The following is an 18,198-nucleotide window of genomic DNA, read 5'->3' on the forward strand; positions in this document are numbered from 1 at the left end:
ACACATGATGCAGGCTCTAATAGATGGTGGAGACTATTTAGTCACAATTTTTCAGATTTTTCAGATTTTTTTCCAAGGGACAAACAAATCGGAAGTCAGACTTAAGAAGGAAAAATATCTAGCCAGGTCTCAAAGAGAAAGAAACATGTCAACATTCTTCAATCCATACTTTTAGCATCTTACCACTCTGCCAGATTTAAGTCTACCCATAGGATAAAGATGCCTGGTACAGTACACACATTACTGGGTCACACTACAGCACTCAAGGAAAAAACCCCGGGGCAGTTGAATCCAGTGACACTACTCCCTTTGTGCAGGCTTCAATACCCCACAGGATATCATCAACATCTGTTTGTTTTTGGAGGGAAGAGAAGCTGAGAAACTAATACCAACAGCTGGGAGCTATAATGGGGGTAATTGAAAATCTGATATTTACATTTAAAGGCGAGAGGAAAGTGTGAGTCTTGATATGATTGGATCATGTAGGAACTCTGATAATGGTAAAACCATTGCTCTTTAAAGACCCTGGACACTATTGGTAATTGTCAAAGACAAGTCTTCTCACTTGGTGTATCTCAACATATAATGCATAAATAACAAACCTGTGAAAATTTGAGCTCAATTGGTCGTCGAAGTTGCGAGTATATGAAAGAAAAAAATGCCCTTGTCGCACCATGATCATACGGAGTTGTGTGCTTTCAGATGCTTGATTTCGAGACCTCAAATTCTAAACTTGAGGTCTCGAAATCAAATTCGTGGAAAATTACTTGTTTCTCGAAAACTACGTCACTTCAGAGGGAGCTGTTTCTCACAATGTTTTATACCATCAACCTCTCCCCATTACTCGTCACCAAGTAAGGTTCTATGATGATAATTACATTGAGTAATTACCAATAGTGTCCACTGCCTTTAAATATGTGGTATCACAAACATTTGTAGCTCTGTTTATAGCTCTACATCTTATAACTTATTAAATGTTGGACACTAAATGTTTTGAGGACTTTAAAAAGAGAGATGAACAAACAAAAAGTGAATTGAGCGGGATTTGAACCAACAACCTCCGGTTAAACAGTGCTTTACCAACTGAGCAATTTCATGAAGTACTTCCAATCAACTCTACCTCCACTGGTCCTATGTAAATATGTAAATATCAATATCTTTGGTCAGGGGTGCAATTCAAAAGCCATACACCCAGGGATGACACCCAAATTTATAATACAACCCGGAAGGGCTGGCAGTTAAGGGCCCACGCCTGACCCTCCCAGGGTGCGCAAAGGCCTAGGGCGAGAGTCAAAGTTACTCCCACTGTTTCCAGAGCTTCGCTGAATTTCTAGTTACATGTATGTACATGTAGCTACACAAAATCGTACCAGGAAACAACACACACTTCAAAACCAAAGAAACTTATCTAAAGAGTATTGACTCTGACAATCTACGTATAGGCCCAGTGGACTTTCTATGTTTAGTGCATGCACCAACAACAACCCAAGGCAATCACTTCCTAAAAATTCAGATGGCTGACCTCCATAAAAATCTGATTTCTTCCATAAAACATCTTCTGTCATACTGAGTACTAATAGTGGAGCTGATTCCTCTACTGTTTTACGTCAGAAGTTACAATGAAACATTTTCACAGGACTCGGGAAAGTACTGAGTATTACATGTACAATAACAGTGCTTTACACCAAGAAGGAACCAAATAGTTTTATTTACCGGTATCCCCGATGCAAGTTCAACATATTATCATTGCTGTACCCGCAGCTATTTGGATTACAAATGATGCATTGAAAGTTTTTCTGCTGAGCAAAAGTAGGCAGGATACCAGTGACATTGTACATGTGAGACAAGGTACAGTGTATGTTAGCTGGTAACCTTATTCTGGTAAGCATAATTTGGTTATAAATGCTTAGCTACTTTAGATGCTTACCAAGTAGCTCTATGAAACGAAATACCGAAATAATAGTATACTCCAATTAGTAAACCATACATGTACCCAAGGGGTCAAATGCACTTCCAAGAAACTTAGCTGGCCTAAACTGGTGATGTTTTTAGTATTTGTGTTCCCCGCCTCGCTCCTTCAGTCTACAGTGTGTGTCCCCCCCCCCCCCTCTCTCAATGGTTCATGGGTCCATCCCTCTGTGGATTCAAACGTCACACAAGGCATCAGTGTAATTTTCAAACAGCCCGGGGCAATGGAATTCAACTCCATGATCAAGATGAATCTATTGGGGATTGGTCTAACAGACCATATTTTATCAAAGTCCCTTTTGACATATTTCCGTTATAGAAAGGTTAAAAGACCTGGTCCCCCGTTCTCTTCTCTTTACGACCTGAGCTTTATTTTTCCGCTAAATGGTGAGAACAAAGAAGCAATTATAGTCCCCGGGAAAAACATTTGAACTTGGATTCCTTTTATGATGGATTACCCTTTGGAAAATAGGGTTACAGGAAGAACCACATCAAATTGTAGTTTGTGGTAATTTGTCAACGTCTTGGAGCTCAACAATGGAAAGGAGCAAAAGAGGAAATTGATTTTGGGTGAAGAACCTTCTGGTGCTACCCAAGAGGTCAGAGATGTGTGACATAGAGGGTAGGGGCAGGGCAAGCTGTAACTTCATGGAAATACCACATGGTATTGGAGAGGAACGTGAACTTGAAATCTTGGTAAAATCTGACTGATTTTTCCCCCTTCAGGGCTCAAATTTTGTTGAGCAAACAATCACATAGATGCTACTTTCATATTGTATTTTGTAAAACTATTTAGGCCTACAGAGTTGCTAAACTGTTTATAAACTTGTTTAACAAATTAATCTCAAAACCACAGAGCTTCAAGGTTATGTAACTCCAACATGTTACAACAGTGTGGCTCACCACAACACTTTATGTCACACATGCCACCCTTCAGAAGTCACCAAAAAGGTTTAAAATCAGTCTGACAGGTTTTTCCCCCATTTTTCAGAGTTGGAATGCAATTTTTACTCAAAGAAGACAGGCACAAGTTGCTAGCAGGGACACTCTGGGGCCCAGAGAACATCACATTGATCACATAGTATGTCCAATATACATGTACAAGGAAAACATTTTGGAGCCCTTAGGCAGGCCCTGGACCTAGATGCTGTAAAGGCTTTGCGTTTGGAGAAGAAAAAGACAAGATGGCCACACCATGATAAAGGTCTATCATCAGCAATGGGGGAATTGCACTACGGTACTAAGGCCTCTTTGTATTTGAAAAGAAACAAATACTCAGTTTAAGGAAACCGTTATCCGTGTGATGTTTGTGCCTCACACCAAAGGGCAAATGTCAACGATGAATCTTCCACAGAATCTTTGTATTACTCTCAAGGGGGGTACAGATTAAATCCCAACCGATCCCCAATATTTCATAATATACACTTATGACATTGTGTAAGTTACACCATGGAGGTACTCCTTGGTTACACCTTATGACCCAACCCCGACACCCAGTCAAAGCATCAAAGTCACACACAAGAAACCCTCTCTTATGCTTCATCATTTTCTGGATAGCCATCATGTTTTTTTGTTTTGCCCCTCTATTATGGGGGTCACATGTGTTTGATGCATAAACCTATCCGGCGTGCCATATGCTCAGCTCATACTATTTCGGAACTGCAGATCAACTTCTGATCATTTAAACACACGCCTCGTCTTCATTTGCTGAGAGACTTGTACCATTGGGTCCTGGAGCTGGACCCCAGTTCTAATTTGAGCCACTCGACCAGTAATCTCACCAAAATTGTTTCAGATTTACGGCCGACATTTTGAAAATCTGTGGAATGAAGGCACAGCAGTGTGGAAGTGTATGGACAAAAAAGGTGATGGGGGTTGGGTGGCATTGGGAGTGTATGGTCTACTGGTTTTAGAAGAGCTGCCCCTAAAAGGGTCATAGGCAAAAGGTCACTTGGGAAATCTACATACATGTTGTACTATGCGCAGCTAGTTTACAGTTTAAAATATATGGCACAACAGGGCACTGCTAGGGTCACTCTTTTCTGCTGAGCTCCATGTCCATGTCTAGACCCAAAACTATACAAGACCAGAAACCCCATCAAAAGTCTGATACCACATCTATTTCCAAAGAATAAGAAAAAAAACCACTGTAATTGGGAAGTTACATGTGGGCCTACTAGTAAAAGTGAACTAAATAAATTAATTGCTTTGTAGCTGCTAACTGTGTCTATAGCAAAGTATATTTTCCTGTGGCCAGTGGTAACTTTGTGAAGCAATGCCCAAATTCATAGAGCTGCAGTAAGCAGAAAATGCTACTATATCTGCTAAGCAAAAATTAGCTGGAAACCAGTCACAAAAGGTACACTTAATACATGGTACTTTAGTTGGTTAGTTGGTAGCGTTTTTTGGGTAAGCCGAAATTAAAATGGGCCCTGCTCTCCAGGCTTGGAGAACTTGGGGCCCAGTAATTATTTCATCATTCAGCTGTTTGATTTTCATGATACAGTCTGAAAGACCTATGAAACCTGACCATTAACTAGGATAAATTGAGGTTTAATTGAGCATGAAATTGGACCAAAATGCTTGGTTTACTTTACACAAACAAGAGAGTTGAGACAATTAAAACTGGCCAAAGGGCTAGGAAAATACCACTTGACTCTGGGGGAAGAATTCCCACTTCAAGACTTCCTGAAATGAGCAAAACCACACTGAGATAATAATGCTTTAAGTGGGGAACTTTATCTCTGCACAGGAAAAACCACCAATTATGGGGGTCAATGGGTATGTAATTGCAAAACAAACAGTAAGTGAAGTGGAGAAGTGGCCAGCAATCTTCATGAATAAACTAGAGAAAGGCACAGTGACCCTGTACGTGTATATTGATGATTTGCTTAAGGGATACCTTTAGCTTTTGAAATCACTTGTGTATGTTTTAAAGGCAGTGGACACTATTGGTAGCGACTCAAAATAATTATTAGCATAAAACCTTACTTGGTGACGAGTATTGGGTAGAGGTTGGTAGTATAACCCATTGTGAGAAACGGCTCCCTCTGAAGTGAAGTAGTTTTCGAGAAACCAGTAATTTTCCACAAATTTCATTTCGAGACCTCAAGTTTAGAATTTGAGGTCCCGAAATCAAGCATCTGAAAGCACACAACTTTGTGTGACAAGGGTGTTTTTTCTTTCATAGTTATCTAGCAGCTCTGACGACCAATCGAGCTCAAATTTTCACAGGTTTGTTATTTTATGCATATGCTGAGATACACCAAGTGGGAAGACTGGTCTTTGACAATTACCAATAGTGTCCACTGGCTTTAATGCTATGTAAAATATGATAAATCTAACCTGTGAAAATTCATTTCAAAAGTTGGTCCAGATTTTAATAGTTACATGTACATGTATGTCCCAGCAGGAAGAATAATTCGCAATGGAAATTGACAAACTGAGAAACGTTTCTGACTGTTAAGTTTCTCAGATTCGAAAGCCAATAATTACACTTGTTTCTATAGGGGTCCATTATGCCTACTGAAACAATTATTGAATAATGTTATTAAATGTTGGACACCGTGTTTTAAATTTGACACTCTTCTCTGTCATTTACATACTATTGTAAGTGAACAAATAGACACTCGGTTTTTAAATTGCCAGAAAATGTGAATACCATTTAACCATGGAGGTAACCTGGCTATAAGACCTTGCTGGAAACTTTACTACACAAATTTGGCACAACTTTCCATGTGTCCAAATGATGTACGTATGCAGCTGAATTGAGATATATAAAGAAATTTGAGCCCAGCCTCCATGGTCATCTGACTGCATAGCATCCCCTCCACAGCCCACCCACATTGGGAAGCACCATTTCCTCCTCCCATTAACTGTCCCCCATAAAAACACTGTCTGTTGAGAAATCTACCTCCTGTTTATACTGTGGTTAATTTATATCCTTGCCAATGTAGTTTTATTGTCATCAAGAATCCTTGCAGGCAAATCCACACTGCCTGGTGGTGTATTGGGGTTGGGTTGGGGGGGGGGGGATTGGATAGTCACCCTGGGGGTGCAGTCTGTCTGCAGCAGGGCTGTGTCTTTAGACAGAGCTGATACCATCCAGTTGATGATGGCATAAAGCATAGAGTAATGGTATGCCTTGATTCATATGGTTGGGATTGTCTTTATTTTGGAAAATACCACATACAGTTTTGTAAGATTTAGCTGAGACTTTCATTGTAGCCAACACCTTGAAGTGTCCTTCAGGCCTTGTGTGTCTGGCGATTTGCATAAAAAAAATATTAAAAAAAATTCTTGATTACCTTGACTATTATGAGCCTAACGTTCACACAAAAATGAAAAACTTTGACCCTACCTAATGTAATGGTTCCTTAAAAACAAAAATGGAAGTGGAAGTTTAAACTTCCCTCATGAAGTGCCCTTTAGCCTATAAAAGAAAACTTACTTTGAAAAAAAACCCACTGTATAATTGAATTGACTTCACTGTCATGAAAGACTCCCAAAGCATTGTGCTCCAGAAAAAAAGAGTCAAAAGTGAAGATAAGTTTAGTGAAAGCAGGAACAGAAAACAGTCTACAATTTATGGAAGCAGAAGTCAAGACCACTGTTTTACTAATAAAAAACTTATAATGATAAACTCTGCAGGACACTAGACAATGGATCCCTTGACTAGCCCCCCCCCCAAAAAAAAAGCTTCCTTATTGAAGGCCAGGTGGTAGTAAGATAGCCACTGTAGTACTTGCATCATATTCCTAATGGCTAGTCATAAATCATTTCTCCTTGTCATATGAAGATAATGTGATCTCCTGCAAACACCGGATTCATTGTATTGGTTTTTTTTTCTTCATCTTTTCAAAAGTAAGGACGCATTTAAGTTGAATTACAAGATCAAAAAATAAAGGTAAAAGTATAAATAAAAGGCACAAAAGCCAATTGTATGTTCTGAATTAGTTTGTTTATTTATTGTATTTATTTATTCAAGTTCGCGCCAAACAAAGCTAAAAGCCACTCATTGGTAACAACATAGAGCAAGGACCAGAACTAAGAACAAACCTAAATCATAGAGCAAGTGAATGCGATAAATTGCTCAAGGGAGCTGACGGTAGGAATTGATATTCCTCTTTAAAAACAGTCTAAATTGTAGGATGGAGGGAAACAATTGCACCACCAGGCAAGGAGTAAAAAAAAAAAAAGAAAAAAAAAGAAGAGATGCAGTATGTTTTTGTTGGAATGATGGCTCGTTGTATACATATGTAGGAGTCTTTAGTTTTGGGGTCAAATTGCATGGTGAGGTATCAGTGTTGGTTTGCACGTGTTATCTACTTTGCTGTATAGAATTTGCTTTGAGAACCAGGTCTTGCTTTTTATTTTACTAGATTTCGGAATTCCGGAGACTACATATTTACATGTACATGTAGTTCCGGAAAGAAACGGACTCTATCTATTAGAAAATGACTCGATCACAGAACTGAAATTGACCCTGGAACCCCATTTTGGATTTTAGTTTCCAATGGGTTTTCAGATTTACACGATTTTTATAACCCCAAGTGTATCAAGTTGCTATATATAAAAATGAAAACAAGAGGAAACGTAATGCTGGGTTTCCTGTTGTGGGTTAACACTTGCTAGGATAACGACGGTTATCAAAAGAGAATTATACTAATTGGGCCATCAATCATATCATAAAGGAAATAACAATGTCTTTTGGTTTCCTAAGGGTTCCTGATCCTCATTGACGCTGTCTACCAAAACAGGGTGATTAATCAGACGGACATGTGGGGTACCGCTTAGCGCAAGGCGAGTATTTGCTGAATTATTGTTTTTTATGGTTGATGTTTTGATATGAAAATTTTGATCCTGTTGGAGGCCAAGATTTTATGGCTTCATCAAGGAGCTGTACAAGAAAAGGAGTTCACATGCAAAGCTGCCTAATGTATAGACGATGTGACCTGTGACATTATATGTTTACAAAAGAGCCACAGAGCCTGGACTTCCTGCAGGCACGATTTGTACACAACTCGATGGAAGAAAACATAAAATCTTATATTTTATGGAGATTGCACTGTCTAATTATTTATCAACTTTTGATATGATGAAAGGGGGCACATCTCAAAACTTGTCCAGCTTTACTTGAACAACTCTTGGTTCTATGTGGCACAAAATGTCAACTTTCCAAAAGGACCAGTGTAGTATCTTGCCTGCCAGAATACTCAAAGAATGTACAAGATCACACTTATTGTAAGCAAAGTTCACATAGTCTATAGCAGGCCTAGAATCACACTGGGGGCCCATAGCCTGATCTGTTGCCCCTGTCTTGGCATTGGTGCCCCTTTAAAACTTTCCAATAGACTTTAAGATTTTCAAATGGAAGTGCCCATCGCAAAAGTATACTGGCCTTGCCCTCTCGAAGATAAAAATAAAAGTTAGCAGTGTTAGTCTAATTGATAGATAACACTTAAACACAAACTAATTAGGCCTACATGGTACATGTACTCCATTAAAAAACGTCTTGAGCTGATGAAAATCAAGTAGGCCTAAATGTAGTTGTTGCACCGAAAGCTTATAAATGCAATGTTTTCTTATGTAGTTAGTTAGTCTTTAAATGCTAATACTATATTCCTTGTTTCCTCATTAAGATGAAAATCCAGGCCAGCAGGTATGCAATTACAACACGCTGTAAAAAATAAAATATTTTCAAACTATGCATCCATCAAAGGACATCCTTCATAAATCATCATATCATTGAGTTTCTTTTAATATTTTAATCACTGCATGCCTCATGTGTTATGCACATAGACTATGCACTAGATTCCCAGCTAACTACACAACAAATCCATCAAAACTGACTATGGTTTCCTGGTTTCAACGCTCCCTTGGCTCTTCATACATGATGTAGGCCCCTACACGTTTGTGGTTTTCAGCTCCCATCAAACAATTTATATCAAAAACCCAAGACACCTGAGATGTAGAACTAGTAATTAAAAAACTCATTGATGCGACCAGCAAGGGGGAGGGGTCTCTTGTATGTAAATGGTTTATTCTAACAACCACAGTGATGACTCATTTAAAGGGAAGGTACACGTTTGGTAATTACTCAAAACAAATACTAACTTAAAAACTGACTTGGTAACGAGCATTGGAGAGCTGTTGATAGTATAAAACATTGAAGTAACAGTTTTTGAGAAAGAGGTTATTTCCCACTTAAATAATAAAAGACTTCTAGCTACATGTAGAAGTCTTTTATTCTTATCTAAAAGCACACAAATTCGTCCAACAATAGTGTTTGTTTCTCTCATCATTTTCTCGCAACTTCGATGACCAATTGAGCCCAAATTTTCACAGGCTTGTTATTTTATGCTTATCATCGGATACACCAAGTGAGAAGACAGGTCTTTGACAATTACCAAACGTGTACCTTCCCTTTAAGTCCAATGCCTTTAATTAACCCTCATTCATTGTTACCATCAGACTGGGCTCAATTTCATGGCTCTGCTTACTGCCGAACTCTGTGTTAAAGGAACACGTTGCCTTGGATCGGACGAGTTGGTCAAAACAAAAGCGTTTGTCACCGTTGTTTATATAATGCATATGGTTGGAAAGATGTTTTAAAAGTAGAATACAATGATCCACACAAGTTTGCCTCGAAATTGCGTGGTTTTTCTTCTACTGTGCGAACTAACACGGTCGGCCATTTATGGGAGTCAAAATTTTGACCCCCATAAATGGCCGACGTGTTAGTCGACGAGGTAAAGGGAAAACCACGCAATTTCGAGGCATGTTTGTGTGCATCATTGTATTCTACTTTTACAACATCTTTCCAGCCATATGCATTTTATAACAAACGGTTACAAACGCTTTCCAAAGACCAACTCGACCGATCCAAGACAACGTGTTCCTTTAACGATCACAATTATCTGCTTACCATGCAAGTGACATCTTTTTGTGCTAGCTGTGTATGCGAAGAATGCTTAGTGGAGTACGCTTGCCCACAAGCAGAAATTCCCTGCTAACTCGTGAACAACGCTTGATGTAAGCACAGAATTCCCTGCTTCCTTATTAAATGAATAGGGTTGCAAAGATGTTATAGAAAATGACGATTCAAACAAATATCCCTGGAAATTATGTGTTCTTCTTCTATTGTTCAACCTCGAATCAAAGTAAAAGGAAAATCACACAATTTTGAGGGCTATACTGGTGTTTAAATCTTCATATCACAATACTTCACACTGTAACTTCAATAGCAAGAAGATATAATTGTTCTTGTAACTTTCTGCTTCAAGACAATACTTGCAAGTTCATTTGTATAATGCATACAGTGTGTAAATGTGCAAACTGTACACAATGCAACTACTGTACAACACATGTAATGTACCACCCCTGCACCAAATGGTAGAGTCCATCTGCAGAAACTTTTAAGCTCCACCCACTTTCCCATCCAGCAGTGATAATGACCGGAGTCCTTTGCTGCTATTGGCCAGTCCATTTATAGCTCCTCCCTTTCTGTCACTCATGCAAACATCCTTCCACTGTTTGAGTGTACACAGCTAGCCAGGATGGGCAGTTGCTAACGTGGCCCCAGGCTCACCTTGTCTAGTGATCATACCATATAGCTACATAATAAGTTATCACTTTAAGAAAATCTCAAGTAATTCATTGGGTTAGATGAAAGCATTGGTGTCCAGATGCTTTCTAAAATCTGCTGTGCCATACTGTGTGGAAAATATCAGTTGGAGATTTGAAGTCACTTTGGACTTTTTACTGGAAGATAGTTGGAGTGACATCTTAGATAGGTAAACAGCTGCAGAGTCTGAACTCTAGGGTTGAACCTACTTAAGTCTGCAGATCGCTTTAGGCAGTGTTTGGAAGTATTCTTCAAAAAAGAGAAGCATTTTTGTTAAATATCTTCCTGCGTCGGAATTCTCTCTCAAGGCGGAAAGGATTGACCATTTTCTCATCAACTCCGCTATAGAGTGGAAAACCTGGATTACTTGAAATAGCATTGCAGAGCCAGTGCAAAGCCAGTTTACACTTTGGCAGTCATTACTGATGGCCCAATTCGTTGGAATTGGTTGAACTATTTGTCTTTGGGCAAACAATAGTTTCAAAGAGAAGTTGAAAAAACTTTGCACTCAAAAAGACGAACTCATGAACTACAAATGAAATCGCATTGTATCAATCTGAAATGATATCTTGTGATTGTAAAGTGCAGTAACTGACACGAAATGAAGATGGCGACCACAGGAATTTGCATTTTGGCTTTACTCTTGTGCTGTGGAGGACACCTCGCTATGGCAAATCCCTTTAGGATTGAACCACAAAACACTAACGTTGCCCTCGGAGAGACCGTGGTGGTCCCCTGCATCCTCAAGAACACCACCTTGTCCTACTGCAACAAGGTGTTCTGGTATCGCTCGGACAAGCAACTCTACATCAGCCAGGACCATCAAATCATCGGACATGTATCCAACGACACCGGGATACAAGTACGCTATTCAATCTTGGGGAACAAATCCACCGGCGTCTACTCCCTGCAGGTGCAAGGCATGTTAGAGTCCGACGTGGGCGACTACCGGTGCGTTTGTTTCCCCAAATATCACGGACGTCCTTACTTCACTCCCAAGGCATCACTTTACCTTGTCCAGAGACCCGGGAATCAATATCCTATTTGTGGAGTCCGCGATGGGACGGGCACCTTAGTTGTCGGCAAGAGAGTAACATTCCTGTGCGAGTCCATGGGCGGCACACCGTCAGTAGCACTTCAGTGGATGCGCGAAGGAGAAAATCTTGTAGCTGACTATACTTCTACCCCTTACTCCATTAGCGTGTATCATAAGACTATAACTCCAGAGGATAGCGGAGCCATTCTATCTTGTATGGCGTCAGGAATCGCTCTGAAAAACAGCCGGAACTGTACGGTTGGACCGCTTAGCGTCATCTCTCCACTACGCATCCAAACGCAGACGGTAGTAGCTAAGCATGGCCCAGGACGTGATCCTCGTATTGTGTTCACCTGCAACTCTAATGTGACCTACTCGGGACTGGCGGCGTTTAACTACACGTGGTATGCTAACAGTGTGCGGATCACGAGAGAGACCCCAGGGTTTGTGCTCGGGGATGGCGGTAGGTCGGTGCAAGTAACTGATTTGTCGTTGTTTGCTCAGAGCATCCATATAGTGTGCGAGGCACAAGGGGCGCAGGGATCACTCGGTAATGTCAGCACTTTCCTAGACATGGAAGGTATTGCTGATCTACCCACAGCAACTCACACTGGGGACAACGTATTAACTGAACCTCCACTGAAGGGCGTTGTCTCTATCTCAAACAATAAGTTCTTCGACATCAGACCGTTCATTTATTTGATCCTTGGTGCGGTCATACTGATGACGACCATGATCGCGATTGTAGTCTGCACCCCAAAGACATGCTGCAGTTCCACAAAGTCAGATTCCAGACTGAGACGTCGCGATTCGCAATTCACGACCATGCACTATGTTCAGCAACCCGGCACCGGATCCCCGACCAGAGCAATCGCACATCAAGAATCCCTCAACTTGTACGAGTCCACCGACAGTGACACTGAGAGTACGAGACAGAGCGCCACTATACCGCTCCCCTCATCAAGCCAGAAGCAACAGGTGCAGGCGACACTGCATGTCGTTGTCCACTCCGGTAATGAAAACACCGTCAACCAGCAGCACCAGACCACGCTACGAACGAGCTCAGCCAATATCGACGATCAGGGTATCTACCAGGAGGTTCCGCCCACTCCCCCACCACCACCCCCGCCCCCTCCGTCCAGTAGAACCCTCAACTACCATCATCCTAAAATGGCCAGAGCGACGGTGCGGACCCAGACATGGGGTCACTCCTCCTGCAACAAGAACCCTTTCAGCTACGGTCATGTGCGTCCGGACTTGATGCACTATGATAGCCTAGGACGGTGCTATGTCCAAACACTCCCTATGAAGCACACAAAACCTCCCGTGCCACAGTCATTTCTGTACAATGACCTTTCACCCTACCAAGACTGGAACAAGACGCATCAGAACAGTTTATACGAGAACATACCAACGCACGGCAGAACAATGTCGATGAGTAGAACTGGATTTTGAACACGCTGATAAAGTGATAACAAACTGTACATTTTTATTTTCTGTGCATTGTGCCAAACTTTTTATTTGTATATATATAAACAACCATGTACATGTACACGCTGCTGTGGTAGTTGTGGTCTTAGATTCTGAAAAGTGAAAAAGCAACCACAATTTTTAACCAGATATTTACATAGTACACTTTATACATATGTACATGTAGTTATGATTATCAGATACCTTGTTATTAGAATGATGCTTGACCTCAGGAGACCTTTTGGTGAAAAACTTGTACAAAAATACACAGCCAAATAACTCAGAACCGGAAGTAGTCAAGTTTCAAGTGACGGGCTTGATACTTTGTTCTTGTCAGGACAAAGCATTTTTTCCTGATGGCACCTACATATATAGTTGTGATGACGTAACCCTCCTTCGCCGTCGGGGGGGAGGGTTACGTTATCGCAACTACTTAATACATTGCAGAACATTTTTGTTTCTACTGGAATATTTCATGGGGCACTATGACTTTTGGGCACTATGACTTTGGGGCAAGGAGGCAATTGCCTCATGTTGTATCAGGCCTGGACTATACAATTTGTACACTATTGTTAGTAGTGTTTACAAAGATATTAGCCACTCCATGTACGTGTATAACAGATTTCTAGTACTTTAGGTTCAACGGTACAAAGGTTTTTATATTTCAAACTTGATTTTGGACAAGATGCCAGTTTTGGTGGTTCCCAATTTAGTTTGGTGAAAACCTTTTTTTATTCACAGTCAGCACTTAAACTTTTAATCATCTTACTCACAAGTGTACAGAATACAAAAAGTCTATTAAATTTTTAAACAGGATTGATTTATTAAAGTTTAAAAAAAAATGTGTTTTGCGATCTGTTTGAATCCGATCACGATTCCTTCTAAATCAATGCCTTCAGTGATTCAACAGGACTGGGACCTACAATACAAGTGCTTTTATAACAAGGGGTATGCTGTCAGTAATTGTCAACGATACTCATTCTCACTTGATGAATCCCAAGTGTCTCAATTCATCGTTTAAAGGCAGTGGACACTATTGGGAATTACTTAAATTAATTATTAGCATAAAACCTTACTTGGTAATGAGTAATGGGGAGAGGTTGATAGTATAAAATATTGTGAAAAACGGCTCCCTCTGAAGTGACGTAGTTTTCGAGAAAGAAGTAATTTTCCATAAATTTGATTTTGAGACCTCAGATTTAGAATTTGAGGTCTTGAAATCAAGCATCTGAAAGCACACAACTTCGTGTAACAAGGGTGTTTTTTCTTTCATAGTTATCTCGCAACTTCGACGACCAATCGAGCCCAAACTTTCACATGTTTGTTATTTTATGCATATGTTGAGATACACCAAGTGAGAAGACTGGTCTTTGATAATTACCAATAGTGTCCAGTGTCTTTAGTTGTGCTTTCAGATCGTGTTTGAAAAAGGCTTCATATCTGAAGTCTTTTTCAACTTCAAATTTTGCCATGAAACATTTTAAGGCCCTCGTGTACCTCTTTCTCTGAAACTACATTAAATGCACTTTCTGATTTGAGGTAACACACACACTGGACATAACTTTGATAGTGATGGACCACTGTTGACATGTGTTAAGATTGTAATAATTATTTAAACAATCCGTTTGTAAAACCAATCCACATTTTTTATCCTAAAGTGTCATGTGAACTGTATTGTATTTTCAGATGTAAAATACCTCTAAATTAAAGTTTCTAGAAACAAACAGTCAAAGCAGGCATACACAAAGCTGACTTTAAGCTTTGATTTACATAGGTCTGACACCACTTGAACTTTCAGGTCATTTTGAGGTCAGGTAATGTGCTGTAACCAATACTGATTTATGAATTTAGGTCATTTTAATCAGCCCTTCCAATACACAGTCTGAAGACTGGGGTGGGGCAAACTGGGCCAACTTTATTGCACCAGGGGCCGATTTTCACAAGGCAATAAAATTCTTAGCAAGACAAATTGTCAGTATTGGTTATTTGCATTGTAACAACGATTGATTTGCAGTAAAATCAATCTTAGCTATTTTGTGAAATCGGCCCCAGGACACTTCTGGGGTGGAAAGGTTATAGAGACATTCACTGTACATGTAAGTGGTTATTAAATTATACTCTATTTCATATGAACTCCTCCTGGAATTAACGCAGACAACGTCACTCACTGTTTTCCTTAAAGACACTGGACACTATTGGTAATTGTCAAAGACCAGTCTTCTCACTTGCTGTCCCTCAACATTTAAAATGCATAAAATACAAAACCTGTGAAAGTTTGGGCTCAATCGGTCATCGAAGTTGTGAGATAATAATGAAAGAAAAAACACCCTTGTCACACAGAGTTGTGTGCTTTCAGATGCTTGATTTTGAGACCTCAAATTCTAAACCCAAGGTCTTGAAATCAAATTTGTGGAAAATAACTTCTTTCCTCGAAAACTACTCCACTTCAGAGGGAGCAGTTTCTCACAATGTTTTATACTATCATCCTCTCCCCATTACTCGTTACCGAGTAAGGTTTTATGGCAATAATTATTTTGAGTAATAACCAATAGTGTCCACTGACTTTTAAGAACATAATACCCTGGATATGAAACAAAATATAGCTGCCAATTGTGGTTACCTGCTTACTGGCAAAAGTGACCAACATTGTGAATGTAAAAAGTGGTAATGGTCTCACATTTCGACCCAGATGCTAACAAAGATCTGGGGCTAACAAATGATAGTTTGGCCTCCATTTTTGCATCTTAAAATATTTGGATGTCTTAGAAGTTCACTTGCTTGCAGAAAAAAAGAACACACATGTATTGTATGGTACCTTCCTCTTATCATACAAAATGTACATGTGTACATGTAGCACAATTCTAAAGGGGTCGGTCAGTGAACTTCCCAAGAAGGCCACCTCCATTAGAAATTAAGAGAGTCTACACACACATTTTGCGAGGGGCTTTGGTGAAGGCCATACAGCACACGGGGAGGGGGAAGGGGATCCGTTGCCGGGGTGGTGGAAACTCCCTCCCAAATTTGGACAAAACAGTATGGGAAAAGTCAGGCACGGCAAGAAGAGAACAAATTTGCAAGAGAAATTAAAACAGACTATTTATAAATGGTCTGATTTGATTTGTGATTATTAATACTTGTACAGTATGTTTTTATCTGTGTAAAACTGTGTAACAACGCTCGCGATGACTTTGCTTTCAAGTGTTATTCTTGCATGAGTGTTTTTTGTACAAAACTTTGTAGCTTTTGTTCTTCTTGTATTGAATAAAAACAATAACATCTTTGAAGTAGAAATTCTGTGTCTCTTTATGATTTATAGAAAGTTCTTTCTTGTTGTGTTTACCATAAGAAGACTGGAATTTAAAGGAACGTTACAGAATTGGTAAGAAACAAAATCGTGAAGATCACAGATTTACATAAAACTCACACAGTCTAATGATGATGATAGTTGAAAACATCTCTTGAAATATTTCTGTCTGAAATGTTATATTTAATGAGAAATAAATAATCTAACTTCGTGTTTGGAGTTTATCGCTCAGTGAGCGTTTTATTCTTTTTTATTTTGGCATCGACGCAATGCAAAATTTGCCGATCGATCTCAAACTTCTACAGGTTTGTCAGTTTATGTATACATGTATGGTGGATTACATAAAGCGCTTACACTGCCAGCAACTGTTTTGTTAGCAAAAACCAATTTTGTAATGATCCTTTAAAGGAGTGTGGCTGCATTCACCCCTCCTCTGCACTCCTACAGGCAGGGTATACTAATGGTACATTTGTCAAAGACAGTATCCTCACTTTGTGTGCATGTACACATTAAAAAACTTTAAATACAAAAAAAGATTGAAAATAACAGAGAAAGTAAAGAGGGCTTAATAGCAAATCAAAGTTAAAATTTAGAAAGGACAATAAAGAAACCAACGATTAGTGTACATTACTTCAAAGGAGGTCATTTCTAACGAGGTTCTGAATTTTTTTATAAATGGGTCTTATATTATTTCAAACAGAGACAAATTTACCTTGTATACAAGAAAAAACGGAGCGCGCCTTTGAGACACCCTCGTGTGGGATAAAGTACTACTTAAAAAATATGAAGTATTATTTGTTTATCAACAAAAATAAATCACAGAAAGTAACATGTATCTAATCAATGTTGTTGAACATTTTGAAAAAAGGAAACAGGAAAATTTAAATTCTTCATCCTAAATAACATGCCATTGATATCAGTTTACCAGATTGCAGTTGATAATAATGAGTCTACCTCATTCAGAGTGCAGACTGTGTACATCCTGAGCGTGCAACAGACAAGCAGGGAATGTTCCGACCCATCTGTGATTTGACAAACAAGGCATCTGTTTTGAAAATAAACTTATTTTTTAGAGCAATATTGCAGACTGAGCTGGACCCGTGGGAACAGGGGGGGGGGGGCCCTGGCCTGATGATGGGCAGAGAATGGTGAAGAAGGCGGATAGAGTGAAACTTAAACATTTATCCCTCGATTTGAGCCAGTTCCAGTCACAAATGGTAGACCTATAACAATGGTGTTTTGGCTGGTAAGCTTGTTCTGGTATTTGGTAAGCAATATTTGGTTGCGCTTAGTGCAACACTAGTGCTTGTTACCATGTTCTGTAATGTATATGTACACAAATATACGTTTACACTACAATTTCACTAAAGAGGGCAAGGCCATTTTTATTTTCCCAAGGGGCACTTCCTTTGAAAAACCATAAAATCTATGGGAAACTTTAAAATGGGCACCATGGCCAAGACCAGGGACAACAACATAGTCCATGGCCCTTGACGTCTGGGTAATTCCACTATTCATTCAGTGCTAAAGAGAGTCAAGGTACCATGAACAGCAAGCGCCTAACACAAAAATAATTATCTTTTCAACACCTATGTAAATTCCCCGCCTGCTACATGTTCATTACACATAATGTATAAATTACCAGGGATGCATTACTGCTATTGATCGTTCATCACTCATAAATGTTTAATGCCCATGACTTCGGCCTCTACTTTTACACTCAGCCAAGTCCTCTCCTTTCATGCATATATTCAGCTCTCAATATTGCCTCAGTGATGATGGATGAGATCCTAT

At 39.6% G+C, this 18,198-nt stretch overlaps 2 protein-coding genes across 2 annotated transcripts in view; one reads left to right on the top strand and one right to left on the bottom strand.

The window, feature by feature from the left end:
• LOC139947199 (exportin-4-like) overlaps positions 1-18,198 on the bottom strand; it is a 67,338-nt gene that overhangs the window by 17,627 nt on the left and 31,513 nt on the right. The window lies entirely within an intron of this gene.
• LOC139947601 (uncharacterized) lies at positions 10,695-16,281 on the top strand. Its single transcript, XM_071945548.1, has one exon. The coding sequence runs from the start codon at positions 11,196-11,198 to the stop codon at positions 13,083-13,085; it is 1,890 nt and encodes a 629-aa protein (XP_071801649.1). The 5' UTR covers positions 10,695-11,195; the 3' UTR covers positions 13,086-16,281.

The sequence above is a fragment of the Asterias amurensis genome, chromosome 14, assembly GCF_032118995.1.
Source record: "Asterias amurensis chromosome 14, ASM3211899v1".
NCBI lineage: Eukaryota > Metazoa > Echinodermata > Asteroidea > Forcipulatida > Asteriidae > Asterias > Asterias amurensis.

Bases quoted from the DNA above. Each gene is read 5' to 3' on its own strand.
- LOC139947601 (XM_071945548.1), top strand. From the start codon at position 11,196: ATGAAGATGGCGACCACAGGAATTTGCATTTTGGCTTTACTCTTGTGC.